General features: G+C 40.0%; 1 protein-coding gene across 3 annotated transcripts; it reads right to left on the reverse strand.

Moving 5' to 3' along the window:
- Positions 1-487: 487 nt before the first annotated feature.
- lmtk3 (lemur tyrosine kinase 3) lies at positions 488-25742 on the reverse strand. Of its 3 annotated transcripts, none has more exons than XM_028469722.1 (16): positions 25540-25742; positions 22312-22445; positions 21942-22089; positions 20314-20387; positions 20062-20180; positions 17554-17641; positions 16413-16561; positions 16229-16313; positions 16009-16130; positions 15103-15252; positions 8838-15024; positions 8611-8765; positions 6901-7034; positions 6020-6348; positions 5849-5933; positions 488-1851 (listed from the first exon to the last, which is right to left on the reverse strand). In XM_028469722.1, the coding sequence occupies exons 1-16, from the start codon at positions 25628-25630 to the stop codon at positions 1718-1720; spliced, it is 8184 nt and encodes a 2727-aa protein (XP_028325523.1). In that variant the 5' UTR covers positions 25631-25742; the 3' UTR covers positions 488-1717. The 3 variants fall into 3 exon arrangements, with proteins under 3 accessions (XP_028325523.1, XP_028325524.1, XP_028325522.1); XM_028469723.1 differs by having other exon boundaries at positions 5862-5933; positions 22297-22445; XM_028469721.1 differs by having other exon boundaries at positions 22297-22445.
- Between the last annotated feature and the right edge of the window lie 1110 nt (positions 25743-26852).

Consider the following 26852-nt stretch of genomic DNA (forward strand, 5'->3'; position numbering starts at 1 on the left):
TTCAATCAAAAAACAAAACATTTCAATCAAAAAAAAAAAAAAAAACATTTTCAATCAAAGAAAAAAAGTGTTCAATTGCAAGTTAGTTTTTGCATTTGCTAAATAATAATTTATTGAATAATAAAGACATAAATCTATCTCCATACATTTAGGGATCCTGTGTACTAATTTCTAATAAAATAAAATACAAAATGAAATTATTTTATGTATTGATTTCAAATTGGTTTTTTTAGAAATAAAAGATGAAAAAAAAAATATGCTGCTCAAAGCAAAATACAATCTTTGCAATGCTTAATATTATACATAATACAAAAATAAAATAAAATAAAATAAAATACAAATTTAGAAGAAGATAGATAGACCTGTGCCTGGATGACCTATTCATAATTGTGTTCCTGTTTGTTAATACAATATTTCACGTAAATAAATGGTTAAAAGAAAAAAGGGATATATGTTTCAAAATTTTATTTCCCTTTGTTTATACATCAACTCATCGAAAGCCTTTTTCCCCCCAAACAATACAAGTTGAAAACAACATTTACACAGACTAAACATATGAACTAGGTTTTCTTTTTATACAAAATAAAACAAATCAACAGATATACAAACAAATTGAGAAGTTTACTCATGAAATGCTGGCATTTTCATGCTAAGCTACACTGTCATTAAACGACATGAAGAAAATGACGAGACAGCTAAAAAATGTATAGACAATAAAATAAATTGCACATTTTCATGAATAGTTTCATACAGATTGGCATATTTCAACAGGTAAAATTATACAAAATACTTTTTTTTGCAATAGGAGTTTGGGAAAATATTTTTCTTTGTTATGAAGATCTTAGAGAAGATGTGGTTGCATTCTATCCCAAACTAAGTAGTGCTATTTTTACATATGCAAAATGTAATAAATTAATAAATAAATAGATAGATAGATAGATAGATAAATAAATAAATAGTTTAAAAGCATACGTGTTTACTTAACATCAAAATGCAAAATCATACAAGAAATGTGAAATTATATATATTAAAAAAAAACCTTTTCCAGAATTATCAAAACTGAAAATGAATGAAAGCTTATTTCATTTTCCGTGCAGTCTAAGAATACATCTAAAATTAAACAGCTCTAAAATAATATCCTATACACTTGTATAATTAGTATTTGTACAAATGCGAAAGAATTCTCAAATACACGAGTCAAGCAATTTCAGTTTCAAACTGCCATCTACGAGAACAACTATCGGTAACTGACTGCGATGAAAACCAAAGTTTATTGAGGAGCAGAGTTCAAGCGTTCACGTTAACAGATGAACCCATTCAGGAGGGTAGATTTTCCCACACAGCCAGGATGGGAATAACAGGATGAGGCAGAAAAATAGAAGGTAAGCTGGTACACAGTAAGACTCCCACTGCATAGCTGTCAGGTCTTTGTCCTATGTTACAACCTTCCTCAACCATGTGTTGCAGTTTCCAGACTCTTACAGCCCACGGCTAAGATATAACTTTGTAAACAGCTTCAGGCGGGAGCTAGACAATCCATGTCATACAAAATTCGATCGCTGGTAAAACCTGGGATGAGTCCGGATTTGAGAAGCAGAGTCTCGCTCTTTTTCAGTTTCCCATTCAATAAAAAAATATCATCTGGAATGAGTGGCCGGGTTTCATTTCCAGGCCAGTCTGAGAGGCTTGGGCTCTACAAAGTTCCACTGTTGAAACGTTACACCAGATGACGGTCGTCGGCCGGGCTGACTGTGAATCGTGATGCACTCACTGGGCTCGTCGCCACAGGTGACCTCGGCTTGATTGTTAAATCATCTTTCCTTTTCGAGTCCTTGCTCTTGCCGTGTGGGCCTGATGGGAAAACAGACACACAAAAACTGCAATCAAGCAAATGTCAACAAACACAAATCAAAACAGATCAAGAGACCCAAATAAAAAAGTCTATGTTTGGCAAAACTCAACTACCAAGGACTTAATTAGAATTGAGTGTTCTCAACAAGTCAGCTGTATATGATCAAGTATTTTACCTTATTAAAATATAGCTCAGTGTGGCAGTAGAAAAAAAATCCTCTCACATCTACAAGGATGTAGTTTCCCACCTGCATCTCTCTCAGCATGTCTCGTGGGTTTTATACATTTCATACATTGCACGACTTTGGAGTCCCAGAATTTTAATTTAATTATTCTTCAAAAAACACATTTCAATTTTATTTTTCTCAGAGGAGTCTGAGGACTAAGCTTTGTTGGGCCCTCGCAGCTCATCAGGCCCTATGTAGAGCATTATACATCTATAGATAGAAACGCCCAAGGTCTAGCTGCTTTTAATCCTGAACTTTGTTTACCAATTTCTTTACTCTTTTGTCATTTCACTCTCCGACACAAGTTAAATATTGATTCCCATTGGAGAGCATTAATAAATATTTTTCATCAGCGTTTTTTTTTTTGTTTGTCTGTCTTTTTGTCTGCCGGCAGCATTACATCAAAAGTACGGATTTGACAAATACACAGAAAATTTCAATACATTTTGGAGGGAATCTGGATCAATGTACTTCTGCACTAGTTTGAATAATCAATGGCTGCGTCCGAATAGTCCCTCCTCCTATCTCCTTTCCTATCCACTTTTACTTAACCCCATGGATGACATCATGAGATTAAGGAAAGGTGTTAGGAGAGGAGTTAGGAAAAGGCCATCACGTTTGTTTTGACAATCAGATGCACTTCAACTACTTGACGTAATAATCAGACAGCTGCGAAGATTAATGACGATTAATGAGATTAATGGTGAAAAAACGACACATTTCCGAAAATGAACTACTAAACTAAAAGCACATTAATAACACTTTCCGCTGATATAATCTCAAAACTCACAAGGTTTGAATGTAAATCAAAGGAAAACAGGCTACGATCGAACAAAAGTGAAAGTAAAAGAACGTCACATTGAGAATGGTTGCTCACACTCACCTTCACCTTTCACTCAGAAATATTAAATATGTTAAATAAAACATAATGTGGCTATAAATGTCTCTGATCCCTTTTTCTAGAACTACAGAGTATCTGTTTTAACGTCAGTTATAATCTGATAATATGGCTGTGTAGCATAAGATATGGCTTTTAGATTATTTAAAGTCGTTCAAGGCATATTATTGCATTGGTAACTTACATGATCTCCGTTACTTGTCGGTCATTGTGAGTTTACGTATGTCCTCGGGTGTGCGAGTCCCTTTAAATCTTGTTGCCGCAAGGAATTGTGGGTCAGCATTATCTCGTCTCCTTTGGTAAAGGTTTTGTGGCCATACCAGCCTTTTATTGCCAGGTTTTGTTAGATCTTGGAAGCTAAGCAGGTCTGGGCCTGGTTAGTAATTGGATGGGAGACCACTGAGAATTCCAGGTGCCACAGTGGGGTGGCAGTCACCCCAGTGGTATCTGTCATTGTGTCCTTGGGCAAGGTACTTCACCCACATTGCCTAATATTAATGTAGCGTGTTGGTGGTGGACTTTGAGCGTCCAGTGTCCTAGGTTAAAGGAGGTTTTAAAGGAAGCATTGAGCCTCCTTTTTTTTTTTTAGCTTAAAGAGATTTTGAATGCTTTTTATCATGGCCACCACTTAAACACTTCCGGGGTTCAAGGAATAGTGGATAGAAAAGGAGATAGTAGGGACTATTTGGAAGCAGCCAATAATTCCCTATGTTCAGCTCTTTGAGCTGGTTGTACAACACCTCCTGCTGGTGACTTTGTACATTACACGCTCTAGTCAAAAGTTTCGTTTCACTTTTTGTTTTGAGCATACAACTGTACAGACACGTGCTAGAAATTTCCTCCATGCCTTAAAAGTGGGATTGATCATGGTACCATGTTTAGGATCACTGATCCAGATAAATGTGAATATCTGGCATTCAAACCAGTAAGGCCATCCATTTATATTCAACACTGCTCAACATCCCAGTTTGTATCACATGCGGTGCAAAAGGCAGATGGTCATAATGTTATGGATGAACAGTCTAGACCGATTTAAAAAGCAACAAATAGAAGGACTTGACCTTGTGTCAGAGAAAAGTGTCCTATTGAATGTGATGGATTTGGTAGAACACAGAGTGCATTAAAAGCAGCATCCAAGGTCGGTTTTAAAAGAAATCTTTAATTGCTGATTTTTATTCAAAGCACTGCTTTTATCCTCTGTACTATAGTCTCTGTGCTGTTCTGTAGGTAAATTCTGTGTAAGTCCTTATTGGGAACACTGCTACACCTACACACCAAACCAAAAGCAGGGCAGAAAATAAAGTGATGATCTGTATCTATTATAATATCCATACAGAGGCAGGACAGCTTTAGTTAAAAATAACTCAAAGGGAAAGAAACTTGTTCAACAAGAGCTTTGAACTCTCGTCTGAAAAGACAACGAAAAATAAGTGTGGCTTTTTTTTCCCTTTCTTTTATTTGCATATGAGCTACCCAGAAGGAAATATCAGAGTCCAAAGCTTTAATTTTTGGAAAATGAGGTGATGAAGATGTGAGATGGAGAGTAAAAAATGGTCGGGAAAATCAGGCTTGCTTTGCTTTGCATTGTTGGAAGAAAGTCCCCGCTCAGCTCCACATGTCACCATGCAGAGGGGGATAATTATAGAGGATTAATCCTGGCTGCGCGCTTAGAGAGAAGACGGCTGAAATTAAGGCTTTTTACATCTGGGGGTGGAGACGAGTCAGAGAATGTCGGGTTGTATTACGACACTCTTCATCTTGCAGTGTGATCCTGAAAAGAAACAGGCTGCAGGTTTATACGTGTACGCACTCCCAGTGTGATGCTGCATGTATGAGATTGTACAGGAGAGACAACCAGCTATGATGACTGCATCACATTTCAGCCTGTGGGAGTCTCTGGGATTTGCATGTTCTCCCTGAGCAGGCAGAGGATATTTGTGGTTACGTCACTTTAATCCCCCAGTCAAGTTGGAAACTTTACACTGATAAGGGAAGGAGAGTATTTAAGTATGAGTGTAACTGTTATTCTTTATTTGACCTGCCATAGCCTCCAGACATGTAGAGGATAAGCAGGTATAGATGATGAATGAATGAATATTGATAAGAATAAATGTATTATCAAATATTGATATTATAATTAGCAGCCCAGTGGTGTAGTGGTTAGCACGTCTGACTCATAGCAAGAAGGTCTTCAGTTCAAGGTCCTGGACACTTAGGTCCTTTCTGTGTGGAGTTTACAAGTTCTCTCCATGTTTGGGTACTTCAGTTTCTTCCCACCATCCACAACAAACATGTATGTTAGAGAAATTGAAGTCTTTAAATTGTCTGTAGGAGTGAATAGAAATGTGTGAGTGGTTGTTTATCTGTGTTTTGTGATGGACTGGTACCCTGTCCAGGGTGTACCCCAACCAAGCGCCCGTTGACAGCTGGAGATAAATAAGTGGGTCAGAAGATAAATAATATAACTATTAATATGACATCAATCAGTATATACAATACAGACACACAAATGAAAGTCCAGCCGACAGAGTTTTGGAAAGAGTTAAGAGATAATTTATATATTGTTAGGAGATTTTATAATGGCACCAAAAAATTAGATGTGAATGAATTGTTGTTGATGTAAACTCAGCTTTGTGTTGGGTTTTTGTGTGTAATTTTCTATTTGTGAGTGGATTTCATTATGTGGGTTAGCGGTTTGAGACCTTTTGAAACCAAGTGCCATGATATGAGCCTGTTGTAATTCGTGGTGTTAAAAATGTGCATTGTGTTAAATCCCATGGTACAGGAGCTATAGGTCTTTAGTGCTGGTTGAGGATGTGATAGATCGTTTCAGACCTGCCTCTGCTCTCTGTAATGCAAATAATTAACTTACCGCGCAAATTCACCTTAGTGCTTTTCGTGGTCACGGAGGCGGGACTTGTGGGAGCAGAGGAGCCTAATTCATTGGTTGGAGTTTCCTGTTATAGCAAAATAAACAGTCAGGGCTCAGTTTTCTTTAAAAATGGCTTTTGAGTGAATAAACTGTGAATTGAGATGGAATTACCTGATCAAAGAGATAGATTGTGACGTCGTCAAAAAAGGACACATTTCTCCCTCTGTCTCTCCCTCTATCCAATGGCTCTTTAGGCGACTTCAGGGAACTCCTGAGCCCGACACGCTTGTCTACATCTGTTTCCGTGACAACAATCACCCTCCGAGAGCTTTCATCCTCCGGCTCGTCCTCCTCCTCATCATCATCGTCAGGGTCACTTCCCGACAGCAGTCGTCTTCTTCTTCCAATCCGATGTCCGATGGCTCCATCTTTACCGGTTGGTGTGAGGGGGAGAGTGAGAGCCAGCGGTGGGAGAGCGAGGGAGAGACGAGCCAGCTTTGCTACGAAAAGAGGAAAACAGCATTGACCAAATGTGTGACGAGAGCTTCCGCAAACACTACTATTACAATACATACATGAATAAATAAGATAAATTCAAAGTAAAGAAAAAAATTTTAAAAATCGCTAAAATGAAAAAGAAAAATGTAAGAAAAGTTATACATTTATCTGCTATATATTTCTTATATGCCTCAAGTATAACACAGGTGTAAACCTCTAGTTTGCATCTTTATTTGGTGAAATACATTACAGTTTTCAAATTATCACAATTTGTTACAGAAATGTAATTGGAATTAAACTAAATAGATTTAGGTTCTCTTACTATGAGGCAGAAGTGCTAACTACCATTATGTAGTTTAACACCTAATCCTTATGATCCCTAACATTTGTGGTTTCACTTTTAATAAAAAACAAATCAACGCAGGATCTACTTTGACACCAAAAAAAAAAATCTTTAAATTTAGAATTTGAATAGATTAGATGTATATTTTTGCTAAGAAATGACCATACGACAGTTGTTTTGTTTTTTTGTTTTTTTGTTTTTTTGTGCGTACCTTTCATCTCCTGGTTTGCGGTGGGATGAGGCGTTGTGACTTCAGGTTGTTCAATAACAGTAACTGGTTCATATATGGAGTCTTCAGACTCAGTGGGCTCCTGAGAGTCTGGAGTTGCTTCTTGGTCATCTTGACTAAAACAGTGAGAAAAAGACACATAGATGTAAATAGTGTTCTTCTCAGCCATTTGATGCACACAACAACTGTCAAACAATAGGTCCGGACACGACATTAGTGTACAGTGTACAGACAAACAATGTTAAAAAAAACATTTTGGAGCTTCCTTTAGTATGGAAATGGGAAGAAAGACACCACGGTGGTTAGGGTAACTGCAGCCATCAGCCAAGACACCACGGGAGCGCACATCAACTCTTTCGGACCGGAGCACAGCTGATTAGATACTGTGAATAGATGATGGATTATTTATTTACTCGCCGTTCATGTGACTGTTTACTGCAAGACCTATGCACATGCCACTGTATTCATCTGCGGAACCAAACAGTAGTTTAGACCACTGCGCTTGTCGTCTTTCAGTCTCCAAGCCATCTTCTTTGCATTCTTTTTTTATTTCCGGTATTCAAGCTGTAGAGAACGCGCACTAGCGTCATTTGACGTCACCATCAGCATCATTTGACATCACGTCTGCAGAACTGTGCGGGAATTTTTTGCCCGGAACAGCAGTACAAAATGTATCACACAATCTGTTCAAGGCAATAGGAAGAAATGTGTGTGGGCTCATTATTTTTGGTTGTGAGCGCTTCATCACCCATTAGCATTAAAAGACTTATGCTGGGTTCACACCGGATGCGTCACGAAATGTTTGTACGACCAGATTACATACAAAGTCAATGGATAGATGCGCCCCAGATGCGAACTCTTTCCTGTGCAGAGATGCGGTCCGATCCGTGCATCAAGTGCGTTGGCCGTGTGAGCATGCTCCTGATTTTTCATCATATTCGCACATTCGCACATTTGCACATTCGCAAGAGTTGAAAATATTGAACTCCTGTGACTGTTTCACGTCACAAAAGCCAATCAGAGTCTTTGTTGACGATGACGTCAGGCCGTCAACATGGACACCGGTTTGTTCACTCATTCAACCATGGAGTAGAAGCTGTGTGTGACCACCTGGAGCTGTATGACATGGCCTTAATAACCGAAGGAAGGAAGGATTTGGTGTGGAGGTGGTAGTAGCAGGTAAAAGTTCTCTCTGTGTAGTTTTCATCTTTGAAAGTCGGCGCTGAGCTAGGATAGCATTAGCCGCTAATCACACCGGCTTTTTTCACTGGTGGTTTATGTTTATGAGAGGAGAAAAAGGAGCGCAGCTCCTCACTTCAGCAAGCAGTGATACTCACCTCGTTGGATGTGTCACTGGTGGGTGGTGCTTCGCTTGAAACGCTCATATGAAGCAAATGCGGACATTTTTTTGATCCTTGCAAAACCTACGGAATGTTTCGTGAGGTAGATGCGTCCGGTGCCGCAGAAAACGCATTCGGTGTGAACGCAGCATCAAAATAAATGTTTATTTTTTCACAAATCCTGCCCTATGCTCCTTTAAATTTAATGCTGCACACAGTGATTACATACAATAAATAAAGAGTGGAGAGTTGTAAAAAGCATGCGTCGGTTTACATATATGAATATTATCAGGATGGCAATGACAAAGCGAATGAATTTTCCAGTTCAGATACATTAGTTCAGCCTCCATACCTGCTCTCCTGCTGTTCGTTCACTGTGACCTCCTCACCGCCACTCTCTGGTTCCCCCCATGGTCGGAGCGTGACACTGTCCTTCACATCAGCACCCCAAAGAACATTTGTTTTCACATTTTCACTGAGGGAGAACTGCAGCCTCTCTTCACACACCTGAAACAGAGAAAAGTCAATATGCAAAAGTAAACTTACCTAGATAACATATATATGATTAGTATAAATTACCTGCATCATGAGGCCATTCTTTGTGGTCATCTGGGATAAAGATCTCTGCTCCTTGGCTCCATTTGTGCTCTCAGAATGGCTTCCATCATTCGTATCTTCCTCCTGAGGTGACAGATAGTCTTGGGAGTCGAGAATCACTCCTTGCACAGCTTTAACAGCTGTATCAAAGGTTTCAGAGATCCTGTCACCTTCTGAATCCATTTTGCCCTCCTCAGCAGTGTCAAAATCTGTGTAATTGCTTGTGTTATTCACTTCAGCACTGCTACCTTTTCGATCCAAGGTTTTCTTCAAAGATCCCAGGAGCTCCAAGTTCCCCAAGAAAAGGTCCCCCAGAGTTTCTCCTTCATCCCCAGATATACAGCAGAGTTGCTCCAATTTTTCAAAGTCCTCAAGAGGCTCCTCATCCAAATCTTTCCACTCTGAAATTAGCAGCTGCGGGAGATTATTTAGTGGAGTTTGAGGTGCTGAGGGTAAAGGTGGTGCCGTTTCAGACAACAGATCAGCATAATCACCATGACTATCTACAATTGACATAGATTCACTGTCATCACTTGGTGTAATGTACACAGAGGGGAGCTTCATCTTGTCTGAGAGCCCTTGGCTCAGAAATGTAGGAGGGTCTGGATCCTGCAGAACGGGCTCTGGGGCTTCTGTGCTGCTAGTTGGGCAAACGTCTGTCTCAGCTCTGAGAAAAAATTCCTCTAGATTAATGTGACCAGTGAACTCCTCTCCATCTACAACAGATGGGGGTGGACTTGGAAAAGAGTCATCGAAACTCTCCAGTTTTTCATCCTGCACATCCAGGTCTATACTTTGTGGAGGGCTTGGGAAGTCCATTGAGCTAAAACTGTCCTGTACCTGTGGATATGATGGCTCCATGTCCTCCTGTAGATTAAGGTCATGTGATGTTGATGAGAGGGTCATATCTGTGGGATTCTGTACAAAGTTTGTAACCAGGTTTCCTTCATCGTTGCAATGCCTCTCAAGCCAAGGTCTTATTTCAGCCTCTGGATTAAAGTTCTGTTCAAAATCTTCAGCAGCTGAAAAATTAAGAAGTGGTGCCTCTGTGATGCAAATAGAGACATTTGAGGTTTGACTGACTGAATTACAACGACCCTCTGTGTCTACTGAAGATGACACAGACAGTAGCTCTTCCCTTTGATGATTGCAGGCTGGTATTTGGGGCCAGTGATTAAAATTGTGATTTTCCTCTTGCACGTGGTTGTCTAGAGCACTGTTGTCCCTGAATGTCTCTCTGTGTGATGAAATCTGCATCTCTCTGGTGTCTGCTTCTGGGTTCTCATTATTCTCAATGTCAATACTTGGGATTTCACTATTTTGTACTTTCTCATGCGTGTATATCTGATCAAGGTTTTCGATATTTTCTTGTTGTTGTATTTCATTGGTCTGCTGAATATTGGTATTTATGCGGTCCCTTAGTTTATCTACAGAGCAACTACTTTGTGGTCTTTGCTCTTCATTGTTGCAGATGTTTTTTAAGTCCTCCAATGTGGCTGGATGATGTTCGCTTCCAGCAAGCTCATCATTTACTTCAATTTCCCAGTAATCCCGATCAACAAGAAGCCTCTCCTTGGCCTCTAATGCCTGAGCACAAAGTCCCAGTTTATTTCCTTGGTTTCTCTTTTCTGGAGAGGCCCACTGGTCATTTTCATCAGGCAATGAAAAAACGCTTGAGTGACAAGCAAACTCTTCCTTCATCGCGTCCATTTCTGTTCTCTGTTTGTCTTCCGCAACAGTAGCCTTTACCTCTTTAGTTTCAAGGAACAACTCACCCTGAGTGTCTTTAAAATGGTTCTTGTCAGAATCTTTTCCGCTTGTGGTGGTGTCAATCAGCTCTTCCGCTGTGTGGTGTTTCTCAGTCTCTACTTGAGCCCTGTTGTCGTCGTCGTCCTCTAAAGAGTGGAGGTTTTTTTGACCAAGCTCATTGTAGTCATTTAAGGTCTTAGCTTCAATGCTTTCAGACTTTTCGGGGCTCTCAACCCCGAGACTTGGGAGAGCACAAACCTTTTCACCAGGAGACTTTCCTTCATCACTGCAAATCATATTTTTCTCATGTATAGTCGTTTGAATGTCACTCAAACTAAATAATCTGGACTCTGTTTTGTTAATTTGGAGATGTGTGCAGGGTATCGTACTTTCATCTCCAGTTGTCAGAGAATTCCATGCAGTGAGGTCTATATCTGACATATTTATGCTATATCTATTGCCTGGTTCACAAGTACAGTCCTTTGAATGTTTGTCTGAAATAGATCCAAATAAACGGTTTGTCTCTGCAGTGTTCTTAATATGTAACTTTGACTCACTTTCTGTCATTGCCTGATGTTTACAATCAGTTATTTGTGAAATTATCCCATCACTGCAGTGCCTATCTATTACAAGCGTCCCACTTTGAGAGAGGCCTTTAATCTGTTCATCATCCAAACTTGAAAATAACTTATCGATGAACTCTATACAGTCTTTTGCCTGGGAATCATTACAAAGTAGTGCTGAACTGTTGTGATAGCAAATACCGGAATCATCTCTTTGCGAAGCTTGGAGCTGCTTGTTGAACAAATCTTTGTCATTACTTAAAAGAGAAACATTATTGTCTGGTGTTTTTTGATAAACCACATTTTTCTCTTCAAATGTTCTATCTATCGATGATATTTTGTTGCCCGACACATGTAAACTACTTTTTAAAGGGCTTTTATCTGCAAACTCTCCCTCCTCTTCTGTTTTCTCCTCTATTCCTGATAATAGTCCTCGTTCACTTCCTCTGCTGCTGTTTGGCCTGGAAGCATTGAGTCCATCTCCACTCTTCCTGTTAATCCCATCACTCTCCCAGTCACTATCTGAGAAATAGGCCGAGTCTCTGTGCGGTATCTCATTTCCCAAAGCTCGCAATCCACTGCTTCCTCCTCCTCCAACTGCTGTCCATGAGTCGCTGGGTGTGAGGCAGTCAGTTGAGCTGGAAGTCATAGGTGACAGGACTGAGTCTGTAGGGGTAACGAGTGACGCATCAGAAGAATGGTCCCAGTCTGGAGTTGTTGGAGTCACTGCAGGAGTGGGTTCATTCTGTTTGTTGGGGCAGGGCTTCTCCTCGTAGTTCTGATTTTGCTGTAATGAAACTTCTTTTTGTAGGTCATCAAAGCTTTTACTGTCAAACACATTTATACTGTCAGAGTGTCTCAAATCAGTTATTTTCTCAGGGTCATTTGACATGATCCTATCTATTTCCTGTGTCTGACTCCCTCTCTCTGGGCTGTGGGCATGCAGATCATCTTTCTTTATCTCCCCATTCCCTATGATTGCAGCCTTTTCATTTTCATTTGGGGTAGGCAAATTATTCTCACACCTTATCTCATAGTCCAATTCATTTCCGCTCTTATTGGATTCAGTTTGAGGCTGATATGATTGATCTGTAAGCTCCCCTCTGGCAGGTAAAGCAGGAGCGTCTGAACACTCATCTTCTTTTGGACACAAAAGTGGTTGGTTGTGTAGTAAACCATTCTTAGGCATGACTTCTGAAAACAAGAAATCTCCAGACTGGCAGTGATCACTACTGGTTTCCTGGCTTTGTAGTGTAAGAGGTTGTTTATCTGATCCTATTTGAAGGATTGGTATTTCAGGTCTCAAGGTTACTTTAATTTCACTCCTCTTAGCTCGCTTAGTGACTTGAGCATAGATAGCTTCTTTTTGTATGTCATCGTTTCCTTTGTTAGATGCTCGAATAGAGCTATCTGTTTGAAATTGGATAGTCTGTGCAGAGTCCGGGTCAATGCATATGGACTCATATTCGGGGGACAGTAGAGTAGGGGAGTAAGATGTATCTGGATCATTTTTAGTGGTGGAAGTGTTTTGTCTTGATATGATTTCAGTCAAAAATGTCTCTGCTGATTGAATCTCTTTCAAGAACTCTTCTCTTGTCATTTCAGGTCTTTGTGGCTCAGATGAATGTTTTTCAGACTCGAGTTTATCGATTGTAATCTCAGACAAGAGTGAGCGGGATCTTCGTATACCTTTGGAGTAGGCTTCTTCTGCTTCAGCGTAAGAAGGAAGCCCAGCAGTGCAGCCGTAGGTTTGTAATCTGGAATTGCCTGGATAGAGGTATTTCACTGAATCCTTTGTTGATTCACCATCTGTATCTCTGTTTTTTTCAGTGTCGATCTCTGTGAGAAACAGATCCCCTTGCAGTGACTCATTAGTAACAGTGTCTTTATCCTCTGTCCTTTTGCTTTGTATCTTTTGTCCCCATGGCTGTCCTGTAGAGGCAAGCTCTTCATTCAATGACTGGGATCGTCGCATCCCTGTATTGGGAACCCAAAGGTGGTTCAATCTCTCATTATCTCGTTTCTTCTCCTTCTCTGTTGTCCATGCTGCATCTGACTTGGATTCACTTTCCTCTGTCACACTTGATATCTCTGTCAAAAACAAATGCATTGGAGATTTTTTGGCTGCTGCAATGCGTTCTGCCTGAAGTTCAGCATCTTCTTTCCAAATAGCAGGCAGGATTGTGTCGAGTCGAGACTGAGTCCTTTTCATTCCCCTAGAAAAGCTCTCAGGAGCAACTGGGTCTGCATCTTCAGAAAGGCTGGAATGATAGACCGTCGTTCCACCACATGGCCTCTCAGGAGACGTGAAGGGGGAGTCATCCTCATCTGAGTAGGTGGGACTCAACGAAGCCTGCCTGTCCATCTGCGAATCTGTAGGCTGCTGACGAGGCAGATTTCGATAAATAGGGCGCAGAGGGTTTTCTCTACGAATCGGAGAGTCAAACGCCTTCACTCGAGAAGAAGATGTTTCTTTTGCATGTTGGACAGATGACTGATGCCTTGGTGCATGCCTGGTTTCACTGACTTTATCAGAAATGTCACAGGATAGTGGATCTCTAATGCATCTCTGAAAGTCTGGCTTATTGTAACTCAGGTAAGAATCAGCTGTGTTGTAGCTATGGAAGCTTCTTTGTGATTTGGAATGAAGTGGCAGAGGGGGAGGACACTTTTGAGGTGGTTGAGGGTAAATCGGGTGGCTTGATGGAGGAAGTGATGGAGAAAGGGAAGGAGAAGGGGGAAGAGTCTGCATGGACCTCTGGAACCCAAGGTGATCAAAAGTAGATACTGAGCAGGAGTTCATGTGAAGCGGATCTGTCTCAATTTTTCCACCGATAGTGTAGTGAGGCAAGCCTCTGTATCCAAATGGAGGAGCAGGGAGTGGTCGTGAATGGAGGTGGGTGCCTGAGGACATAGGCATCGACTGAGGCTTGGGAGGGAGGACTGGTGCTTGAGAACTTGAGGGTATTTTCTTTTCTGGCTCGCTGCTCGTTTTCTTTTCTACTTCATCGTCATCGCCTAAATTTACTACTGAGAAATCAGTCACTCTGCTTGAAGTGTCCTTGAATTCAGCAACTCCTGTGTCATGTGGCATTTGGACTTGAACCTCGCTCGATCTGACAGTTTGGAGGCTTTTTCCACACTTCTCTATTGAACAGTAAGGAACTCGCTCTTTTCCTAACATCCCACTTCGAATTTCCACAAGCTCTACATCTCCAGGACAATTTGAATCAGAACGAAAAGATGAATGTGTCTTTCCCCGAAGAGTGGGCGACTTGTCTTTGGGTGTGTGCTCTTCTAGTCGGATGTAGTATTCGCTGGCAAGCGAAGGACTGCGAGCACTTATCACAGGTACCACAGTGGGAGTGTCAAGTGACTGTCTGTGGTTATTGTTCAAAGGTGGGATTTGTTGAGGGGGTGGAAGAGGCTTGTAACCTCGTCTTGCATTCGCCTTTTCCCAGAAATACTCAAAGTTCAAGCCTTTACTAGTTTCAGTGACAGTCAGAATATCATCCAGCTCTGATGAAGATGGTGTGATACAATTCCCCACCGGGTCCAGCAGAGGGTAGGAGTTTTCTCGGTTGTCCCTGCTGTACTCCCTCTCCCTGTACCGCTCATTTGTGGCAGTTTGAAAGGCAGGTGGACGAAGTAAGTCCCAGCGCCTTTCAAAGGATTCTTCGCTTTCGCCTCTCCGTCCTCTATCTTCCTCATACTCCTCATCTTCTTCGTCTTCTTCACCAAAACTACTCCTTGCCATCTCTTGCTCAGCAGTCAGAAGGGATGAGAGGAGAAGAAATATCTCTGCTACAGAGGGCCGCTGCGACTGAGGTAACCAGCAGGACTGCATGATCTCATACCTGCAGAAGAAAGCTCAGTTATTTTTGGCGTCAGTGTAAAGACTATCTACTAAATATTACCAACGAACAAATACAAACCAGTAGTCTGCATGGGAGAGTTTTAGTCTTGGTTGAGCCAGTGTGATCTGTCGCTCCCTTATGACAAAAGTTAGCACTTCTTCATCACTCAGGTGTCGGTGGGGCTGAGAACCAAACTCAAACAGCTCCCAAATCACCACCCCCAATGACCTGGAAGAAAGAAATAAAGCTTAGAGACCTTAGAGACTGGATTTGAACTTTGTTTTAATTATTTTCATTTTATACTATGGCCTCAATTGTAAACGTGTTCGTGGTGAGATTTGGTTTTAAACAAAACGTAAAAATATAAGCAGCAACAATGAGTTGATTATTAGAGAGGATAATAAGGAAGTGGATATAATAAGTCTAACTTGCATTTCATTTTTGGGTTTTTGTAGGTTCCTGCAGCCGAGGAGCCTAAGGCTTCAGAAACAGTTTGATCTAATTTCCTAATCAAAGCTTTTGGTGGGCCTGACTTGAACTTTGAAACTGCTGACAAACTGATTTGGACTTTTAGATTCAGCACAAGTTGGATTACAACTATCTTTAGTATATTTTCATGAAGTATTTGTGGTTTTGCTGCTTCGATGTCTTTAATTTGCCTTTGCTTGAACTAAAACTTTAACGAGGTTCAATATTTCAACAGATTCTTCAAAGAGCATTTTTGATTTTTTTTTTTCCTTGCCTCAGACTCAGTCTTTAGAATAGTTTACCATCAAAACAACACAGGTATAAAGAGAAGTTGAGTCTTTTTTTTGCTCTTGCACTGAGTCATCCTCAATCAGCTCTGGTTGTCAACTGGCAATAACTGTTATTGCATCGAAATTAGAAGTGACATGACACCGAGTGGTGAGTGCCAGAGCTACTTCAGGCCACCAGCATAACAAGTTTAGGAAGTCAGATTCTGCCCGTTGGATTAAAGCGTACCAGACATTGCTGGTTTTCGATTGGTCTGTGACTATGAGAGATCCTCTGTACTCCTCCAGCAGCTCCGGAGCGATCCAGCGTAGTGGGATCCAAAGCTTGTCTGGAGTGAGGTAGTAGTCCTCCTTCACAATGATACAGAAAAAAAATTATCGGAAATTTACAATACCAGGATAAGTATTCAGATTACAACAAAAAGACAGGAAATTAATTCATGCTGTACCTTATAGTGGTTGTGTGATAGGCCATAGTCTCCTATCCTCACAGTGAGGTCTGAAGTCAGGAGACAGTTTCTTAAAGCCAGATCACTACAGGAGAACATAGAAAACAATTTTAACAATATAACTAGAGTTTTAGTGGATGATTGCTTTATTGATTAGAGAACTAAATAAAGAGTCATAACAGACCTGTGGATGTAGTTGTTTTCATGAAGGTGCAGCAGCCCTGAAGTGATCTCAAAAGCCATCCTCTGAAGGGTCAGAAGGTCCCTTGTGGGCAGGTCTGGAGTCATCCCATCTGACTTGCGCTGGGCTCGCAGGTACCTCTTCAGATCACCCTGAGTTACACATCAAATCAAAACTAAAAGTATGATATTGTATTTGGAGGATGAATGCTGTTGTCTGGCCATATTACAGTTTTTTTTTTTTACTCTCTCTCTCTTGAAACTCAGAATAAACCTGCTGCTAAACTCAACATGCATCAAGGATATTTTGTGACTGCTGTAGCAAATACTTTGTAGATGTTTTCCAAGACAGAGCTCCCAAAGCAGCAGGGGGGTGATAATGAGCTGACAGGCTTTGTATTTGCCATTTCTGTTTCAGCAAGGACAAGGATTTATAATGGTAAGTATGAAAAATAGGATAAAAGTGTCTGCCAGAAGGAGACGTCATCACACAGGGAATTAGGAGCCTGTGAGACTGGTGCTGTTTAGCCTTTCTTGTTGAGTTGGTTGCTCTTGATCTGCTTTTGTCTTTTTTGACCTTGGATTTTGATCAGTTACAAAGCCAGACAGTCAGTGAAAACAAATCTAACACATAGACATTAAACAGATTGTGATGACAGTTTGATGATTCCAAAAACTCACAATCCCATATCTAAAACTATGGACCGCAATACATCTAGTTATTTACAGCGCATGGAGCAAACGTTTCCTCTCATTTTCCAACCTAATCAAATCTATCATGATGAGGAATACATGGTTTACTTTTAGTTTTAGGTTAAAAAAAAGTACCTTATGGTCTATTGGCTGTTGACCTCTCTGTCAATAGAAAGAGATGTACACTTGCTATGAAGAAGGGTAAAGATACTCTAATATACAGAAGAAACAAAGAGAGAAACATTCTACCAATATTCACTACAGTTATAAAACATAGTCTAAGCACTAAAGGGCTAAACAGGTGGACAACGTCTGACAGGGTTAACACAAACCCATCAGTTATTGCTACATGAATATGAGTCTCCTTTTTAAAAGCACCAAAGGAAAACAGAACAATTCTAGTGCAGAATAAAAACTATACCGTCTATTTTCTAATGGTACTTTATACTTACCAGCTGGCAAAACTCCATGACCAGGAGGAAAGGGATGCTTTCGCTGCACTGCCCCAAGCATTGGAGGATGTTGGGATGCTTAAGACTTCTGAGGTATTGGAAGTAAAGCAAACATAGATTGAATGTAAGGCGGTTATTTGTATTAAGACAGAGATAAAAAGGTTTTCCCAAAATAAAAGGGAAAGACTGTTGCTGAGAAGGAAAAGAGAAACTGGTTGTTAACACCAAATGCTTTGGTGTGATAACATTTTCTTGTTGGTTTGTACCGAGGTTTGTGTTGTGATCAATACTGTGTACGTGCAAGTGTGTGTGTGCTTGAGAGAGAGAAAATAGCAAGAGCTGCTAAAAAAAGCAAAAACAGTCTATCAGAAAAAAGTGGGTACACGCTAATATTATGTAACAATGTTGTTGTATCTTGCAAAAGGAAAATTATATAACAAATTAACTTAGATTTAACTTTGAAATGTCAGTAGGCCTATAATGCTTCATCTTAGTTTAGTTTAATATTAGTGTTGACAGACACAATGCACAATTTTTTTACCTAAAATCACACCAGAGTTGCTCTGCAGTCCCCAGGCAGACAAACAGAAAACAAGCAAAGCTTATTAAAAAAAAAAAAAAAAAAAAACACAGTTCATTAAATATGAGAGCTACTCAAAAACACAAGAAAGTGAAAAAAAAAAAAAAAAGCAAACATCACAAAAGCCACAACAAGTACACAGTATAAAATACTGGATTTAAAATGATTTTTGTATCCTTTTATGATGATGCTACTAAAATGTATATTCACCCATGTTTTATTATGCTATTATGATGTGACACAGCACTTTGTGATTTTATCTGCGAAAAGCGCTTTATAAATAAATAAGACACTAGCTCTAGCTTGTTCGCTAGCAGTTTAGATTATGGATATGCAACTTAAAACAGCCAATAATACCTAAAACAAATCTTTGCTGAAACGTCAGAGGTGCTGAATGTGTCAGAGACAAGTTTTATTTGAGAAAGCCAAGCCAAGAAATAAAACCAGGGTCAAAAACCAAGGGCTCATTAGCCTTGATAATAAGAATTTTCACACAGTTCTTGCGAATGAAGTCAAAAGTCAAGAGGGATAAACTCGCCTTGGCTGACAGAGAGTCTGACAGAGATTTACATTATTTTATTGTTGTACCATTGATTCCTTGAAATTGAATTGAATTTTTTGAATAAACGTGGTATCGTTCTCTGAGGCAGAAAGACTGAGTTAGCTGCTAAAGCTAATGCTGCACACAAGCTGAAAATTCAGATTTTTCAAACTGTTTCACTTGTCGGTCTGACCATCTTGTGCACTTTCTTCAAATTTTTAAAATTGAGTTAAAACAATAGCTTAAAGAAAATAATCATGGTCCTGGTTAGTGAATTTGTATTAAGTGAGAAGTCATACTGTGCTTTTCACACACGGAAATCTCGCTTGTCCTATCAATAATAATAATACATTTTATTTATAAGCGCTTTTCAAAAACTCAAAGACAATTTACAGTTTTTTAAAAACTACAACAATTAAGGTAAATACAGAAAAAAAATCTATCATAAGTTAAAAGCTTGGGAGAAGGAGTGTGGAAGCAGAGGAGGTGCTTTGCTTTGATACTGTTTCTCCCATCGGTTTTGCAAAAGTGCTCAGATCAGCGGAAAGCCATGGTCCACCCGAGTCTGAATATGTTCGTTATTCCCGGTGACAGTCCAAACTGCGCCCGCTAGAGACCCTGGAAGTCGGGGTATCTCGCTCTGAGACCAAGTCCCATCATTGGCAGAAGGAGTGTGGAACCAAGGAGGTCTGTCGCTTTGATACTGCTTCTCCATTCGGTTTTACCGAAGTGCTCGGATATGTGCATCATTCCCGGGTAGAGTCCAAATTCCGCCCGCTGGAGACCCAGGTTTTTCCGTGCACCAGGGGTAACCTGTGTGGAAGTGAGAGGACTGCCCTTGCTTCGATGCTGCTGCTGAGCTGCTCCCATCGGTTTTTTAAAGTGCACTGATCAAACCAAAAGTAGCATCAGCGGAAAGCCCTGGTCCAGCCCTCGAGTCCAAATATGTGTAATATTAATAATATAAACACTATTAAAACATTAAAGATCTCTGGACTAAAATGAAAAACGCTGTTAGGTTGGAAATATCAACAGAGTGAACAAGCTTGTTGACGTTAATATCCCTCTAGATCTATGACCCCGCAGGTCGCGCATGAGCACTTCCAGAGTGTGAAAAGGCTTATTGGCACAACTGGCAAACAGTTAGTGACTTCTGAAAAACAAATGTGTTTGTCAATATTACTAGTATAAAGCCATAGGTGTTTGACTTACGGTTACAAGTAAAAAAGAATGATCATTTTTCTGCTTAAGAAATAGATAGATAGACAGACGGATAATAATCATCATAAGAGTCCTTCACTATAACCACTACTTGTAAATACAGTGCTGACCATCACTGAACATTACATTCTCGTCTGGTCACTCTAGTCCAGCATTGCTATCCTACCTGTATGGCTCCGACTCAGCCAAGAACTTCCTCTGCTCCAGAGGGCTGGCACTGACACGCAGCTCTTTCACTACAGCCTGAGACGAGCTGCAGTCACACAGCACTTCAGCCAGGATCACCTGATCCATACACAATAACAATTAGAGATTCAAATCTGGCTGACACCACACGTTGAATCTACTTAATCAAAAATATATTCATATATTTTAAAAGATTTCTTGAAATTGAAAAAAAGAGATATGTTCATCTTACCTTTCCAAACCAGCCATTCCCAATTTCTTGAAGGTAGTTCAAAGTGTGTCTTTTGAAGCACTTGTAATTGGAGTCTGATAAAAATATATATATACAAAAATCAAATAATAGAAGTATTGATTTATTTATTTATTTATTACCTCCTAACACTGAGGAAGCTCTATAAATACAGTATATAGTGAAGTGCACTGTATAGTAAAAAAGATATACATTCATCATAAATAAGACAGATGACACTTCAATTCATGACTGGGGCGTTCAAGATGTGTGAATTTATATTTAATCTATAAAAAGGTTCAAAATGATCTCAGTTTGCTCCCCAGTTAACAGTTTCTAATGCTATGACCTCTTATTCTAACAAATACAATATTCATCTTTTTGACAGTTTATATTAACATTAGATATTGCTAACTGAATTGTAGAAATCTAATAACATAATGCTTTGTTTAATAAACTCCTGATCAACAACAATCAGATAAATTATCCAAGTTTACGCTTATGCTCCTGTGTTTTATGCTTTAAACTATGAATGCAGTCCTTCACTTTATGCTGAGAGTCAAACTCAGTATTGACCAGTTTGCAGTAAACAGCCAAACAACCAATACAAGTCAAAACTGAAACAAAGATTTGAGATCAAATTTAGAGCCGTTTCTGGCAATATGTAAGCTATGCTAATGCATTGGACCCCATGAGCCGAAGGAAGGTCCCAAAGCTTAGCCCTAGAAGAGCCGTAGATAGAGATCTACTTAAGGTTAATTCATTTTCTATGTGAGATAGACAAGTCAGACGTTTATATACAATGAGAGATTGTCATTTTTGTAGCTAGTTTACACGGTAAAGTGGAATAGACTGTAGCAGTTTGTGGACCATTTAATGAATTAGGACTCTATTCGTGTAGTTTGACAAACACCCCAGATAGCACGCATACGTCTCGCCAATGTCGGCCTCAGATTGTGCGTTGGCATTCTACTCCTAATGCCTCATTTTGTGTGTTTTTCCCCCCAAATTGGTGACACCACTTATAAAATTGTAGAACTGTAAAATGTCACTTCCATGAAGCTATTTTTGTGTTGGGGATCTTTTGGCTATGCTGCTGAAAATACATTTATGATCATGAACTGTGTCTCTCTTTATTTTGTCCACACATAATAAGCTATTTAGTGGTAGTATATTGTTTTTTGTTGTTGTTGTTGTTGTTGTGATATTGCCATATTCCTATCAGATTTAAGTAAATACTGAACTATGGATATGGAGATATCTATACTAATTGAATGATTCGAGCTAAATAAAGGTTTATATAAGCTGTAGAGAGGCCGCACTGAGCATCTTTAATCCATTGTCTAAACATCGGCCAAACGCCAATGTCTCCCAATGAGCAAACGCTCTCCATAATACGTCTCGCCGATGCAACTTCATTCATCTTGCCGATGTCGGCGAGATGTACGTGTGCTATCAGAGACTGATGTGCGTTGTTTACAGTCCACTGAGATTCAGAATGCATTAGTCTACACTCAGTTTGAGATATTCAATGAACTAGCATGTTTTGATATCGGCATTAAACCCAAAAAGGAGCTTGGTTAGGTGAAATCCTTCACTTTTATTCTGAAAGAATTAAGGAGATGTGTTACCTGATCCATCCTGCAGTGCATTACAGTTGGCTCGGTCTCTGACTGGCAAGGTGTAGACCTCAGGTAGTGAGGGACACGAGGACAGACTGTCCTCCTGGATGGGGCTGGAGCCTCCAGAGCACTCCTCCGCATCTGGATTATCAAACTCCTAAATCAGGCACCATAAAAGAAGAATTGGATGTCAACAGTAAATCCAGTTCAATTAAAAATACTGACTCAAATTCACATTTCATCACTGACAAACATCTCAGTTTATCAAATCAACCTCGTAGATTAAAAACACAGGCATTTTGAAAAAAAAAAAAAAAGGTGCAGCAAAACAAAGCGAGCAGAAATAGGTGAATAAATCTCTTACATGTTGAAGACTTACATTGAACCCCACTCCTCCTCTCTTACAGCACAGACAGGTGAGGAGCAGCAGAACAAAAGACACAAGCCCCGAGCAAGAGATGATGATGACGACGTACGGTGGAGGAGAGAGGGAAGCAACCCTGGATTGAGTAACTGGGGAAAGACAAGAGCAGAGATTTATGGGGGGAAAATCGTGTGCTTGTGTGTGTTTCTATAACACTGAAAAGATTGAGTTGCTAAAATAGGCAAAGAGAACTTATTTTGATCAGAAAAGTCTCAAATCTTGCTACTTGAGTTGTTTGTTTTAAGGGAAACCATTGGAGTGTTTTCTTAGTGGTTTGGGACACAGAGGAGAACCCCAATGGACATCCTTCTTTAGGGATTAAGGGGGAAAGAAACAGGAAGAACAACTCAGCTTAAGCACAAAACATGTCTTGCTTAGTTGAAATAAATAGGGACTGGAATTTGAGTTTGCATTAGGGAGATTTAATCATTCCAGTATAGGTTTAAAAAAAAAAAAGAAAGCACATGGGAAAGGGGAAGTATTAGAGTTGACATTACACTCAGGAGACACAGTCAAAAAGCAGGGAGGGGTGGCTGAAATTGTCATTTGGGTAAAAAGGAGTTGTATCATGGAGGAGGTCGAAAACCAGGAAAGAATTACTTAAATTAGGAAGGTTTGCTATAGTCAGGCGAGAAAGGGAGGGATCGGGACATGTGATATTTGTACCTCAGTGTGGTCGATTGAGTGAAGTGAACCATCTGCAGAAAAGAAAAGTGGTAGGGCAGCGTGGTTAAATACCACGTATAGAGCCATAACATCTCTGACATGTTATTAATGACTAGAGGACAAAAAAGGAGAATAAAGACACTTTAAGCAGTCAGAGGCTGCTAGTCCAATAATTCCTCTTATGGTCCATTAAAAATGATCATTATTGCAAACATGTGCTAAACTGCATTTTTAAATGACTTGTTGGCATATCTATGAAGTCATATCAATCATCTAGAGCTGGGCAATATGGATCAAAACTCAATATTTTTTCAAAAATTGGCAATATACGATATAAATCTCAATATTTTAAATTCAACTAAACACAATTCAGGTAAAATTTGCTGATGAAAAATGCCACACATGGACATTTGTTAACAAACAGCTGCATAATATTTGCCAGTTTTGGCTTTTTCTCCTATAAGGGACAGCAAGTGTGAGTGAGATCTGTAGTGTGGCTTTTTTTAGAGGAAGGTCTGGGTTAGGACACACTCAGTGATCATCTAACTGTGCTCTTCATGTTGTTCTGAGAAATAGCAAAAGCAGCAGCTCATAAAATTAGTATTTCAAAATAAAATAAGCTATAAAAAAATAGGCGATATTGTCATCTTTTTTATATAGCCAAATGAAAAATCTCGATGTATTGCCCAGCCCTACAATCATCTTACTTTAATGTATATCTAACCACAAAGTATCTTGTGCATATGATAACTTCTCTCAGGAAACAGCTCACTTTCACTGCATGTGTCAGTTATTGAAATCCAAAAATACATTTCTGCACAAGGTCATGATATTGTAAACACTGCATCAATTTTAGAGCATGTTCAATATTTCATAAGTTTGATAAATATTGTACAACGAGGATCACCACACCGCAGAAAACACGAGTTATGTGAGATTAAAGGTTATAAGAGCAACTGTGTGAGGAAATCAGCCAATGTTTCAGTATTCAAAGAAACATTCCCTGTTATCAAAGGCAAAGCGAGTCTTCACACAGTGGAAATCTCATGGAGAATAAAAATTTAAGATCTTGGGATTTCATCATATCATCAGATTAATCTGCAGAAGGCATTTCCTTTACATTAACAGCAGTAAAATCTCTAGAGCAGTGTTTCCCATCATGTACCCCTTTTCCTTTTTTTCTTATCGCAAGTACCCCTTCGCTCCTGTTATACATTATTTATTTGTGTCTGCAGGCTCGTCTAAACTCTTTACTGTGTGTCATCCAACATTAACCTTGAATTTAGGCCTTTTTATTCATTTATTTCTGATGTTTGGCACATTTTAGAATTTGAACTTCACCTTTTGGTGTATTTTATAGAGTTGTGCCACAACTTCTTATTGATATTTAATATATGTTGTGTTGTATTGTTTTAATCCTGTAGCACTGTGAGATTTGGAATCAAATGTAAAGTGCATTACAAATAAAATGTATTATTATGGAAGATTATGGAATTATGGAAGAGAAAAAAGTCTGTGTGTATGTTAAAAAAAAAAAATCTATTATGCTAAGAATAAACTGGTAAATATGTACCTCCTGAGAGGTCTTCAAGTATCCTTATGGGTACATGCACCCCAGTTTGGGAACCACTGCTCTAGAGCTATATTACCCTCATTCTCCAGCAGTCTCTGCAGTGTCCTGTGTTGTTAAATGGCAAACCAATGTTTTACTGATTTCCTGGCTAAATAAAGGTAAACATGAATAAATTACAATGAGCAGCTCATATAACATTATCATAATAGTTGATCCTCACACCTGGGAATAAATATGAAGTCCGAGCGTTCCCTAAACACACAGAACCAACAAATCCTGATTCCAGAGCAATGTTATTATTCTTTCATCTTTCTTGAAGCAGATGTCCAGACAGACACTGCATATAAATAGGAGGCCTTTTCCACCAGCCTCGGTGCCAGCAGCTCTTATCAAAACAATACACCACAACACAATGACTACACACACACACACACACACACACACACACACACACACACACACACACACACACACACACACACACACACACACACACACACACACACACACACTGGCAGCTCTTGGGGGTATAAAGGCCCATTTTAGATTCAGGGTACAAAGATGCCAGTGCAGTGGGAGCTATTTAACCTCTACCAGCAGAGGCTATTTATAGCTGGGATATCCGTCACTGACCATCGGTTTTGAACCTGCTGTTAATGCACAGCATCGATCACACAGAGGCTCTTGTTATTTTCATTATCAGCGCATGCAAATCTGGTCCCAGCCCATCACCCAATCAATCCAGCCTCTGTGCAATAATACCTGCTGTGTCCCAGTCAACGTGGCTGATGCTATCACACAATCAGCCCAATGTGCACAGAGGCCTTTCATAACGGAGTACACCCCCTCTCCTCCTCCTCCTCCTCATCCTCCTCTTCCTCCTCCAGCATCCCTGACAGCTTTGAACACCATCCTCCTCCTCCTTCTCCTCCGGCTCTGCTCACCTTCCCTCTGCGGGGCTCCGAGCGCTCTCTCCGGGCTCAGGTACGACATGATGCCCACCAGCAGCACCAGCACCCAGCAGTGTGGCCGCATCGTCTCCGCGTCCGGAGCGACAACAGCATCCAAACGACGCAGCCCACCGTCGGTGTCCTCCCGTGTCCCCCCCTCCACTCCACGGTCTGTGCCGTCTCCCTCCTCCTCCTCTTCTTCCTCCTCCTAATAATAAAAGAGCGTCTCCGTGTTGCCCCCCCTCCCTCCTCTCTCCTCCCCCCGGCTCTGATCCGCAGTTACACGGGGAATGCGCGCTGCTCCATTGTGTTCATGTCTGCGCTGTGGCCATGATGGAGCCTGGCTATGTGGTCATCACCGTGCGGGACCTGCTCTGCTTACGTCACAGCCACACGGTGCTTTGTCACGGTCCAGCTTCATCATCATCATCATCTTCATCATCACTGCTGCTTGTATAGAGGAAAAGATGAGTTTTGATCCCAAAGACAGGGAACAGTGGAGATATAGATACACCTGTGCTCTCTCTCTCATTTGTTATAAACAAGTTTCCAAGAATGTTTGAGTGCTCAAATGTGATTAACAAAAACATAAAGGTTTTCTATTTAAAATAAAAAATTATATATACAGTATATATAACAAATGTAAAAGTAAACAAAGTGGCTTCCTCTTATTTTTAGACCCAGAGCTACAAATGCACAAACACCAAGAGCAAGCACTCAAAGTGAATTCCCACAGTCGGTCCAGAGAGGTGGTGTTAATTAATTAATGTATTGTATTATAGATATGCAGTATATATGTATTAGAAATGGGACGATATTCAACACGGGGGCTCACGATAATGATATGGGATATTGTTTTGAAAGGAAAAAATACCAAAAGAAAATGCAGTTTGAAAAATAACAATGTTTTTATTTGACTTTACCTCTTCCCCTACTTACATACTTACTCTGGGAATAACCTGTTGTACTCAAGTGCATATAGAATAAAAAATAAACATGAACATTTTTTTCTATGCTGACAATTCATGCAGGTCTAAAATTAAAACCAAATGATGTCATGACAAAAAAGGCGAATACGTACAGTATTTGGCAATTGAAAATTGAAAAAATGACAACTGGATTTGTTGACAAGTTTGTTCTTTTTACTAATTAAATTGAAAGTAATAATACAGCAAAAACAGAAGACTGACCTTGACCTTAAATGTGACCTTGAGCAAAGGTCAAGGTCACACATTGAAAGGATATGTTGTTCAATGGTACCAGTCTGAGCACTATATCTCAATTTGTGGCCAAGTTATAGGGAAAAA

This window comes from Gouania willdenowi, chromosome 16, assembly GCF_900634775.1.
Source record: "Gouania willdenowi chromosome 16, fGouWil2.1, whole genome shotgun sequence".
Lineage (NCBI taxonomy): Eukaryota > Metazoa > Chordata > Actinopteri > Blenniiformes > Gobiesocidae > Gouania > Gouania willdenowi.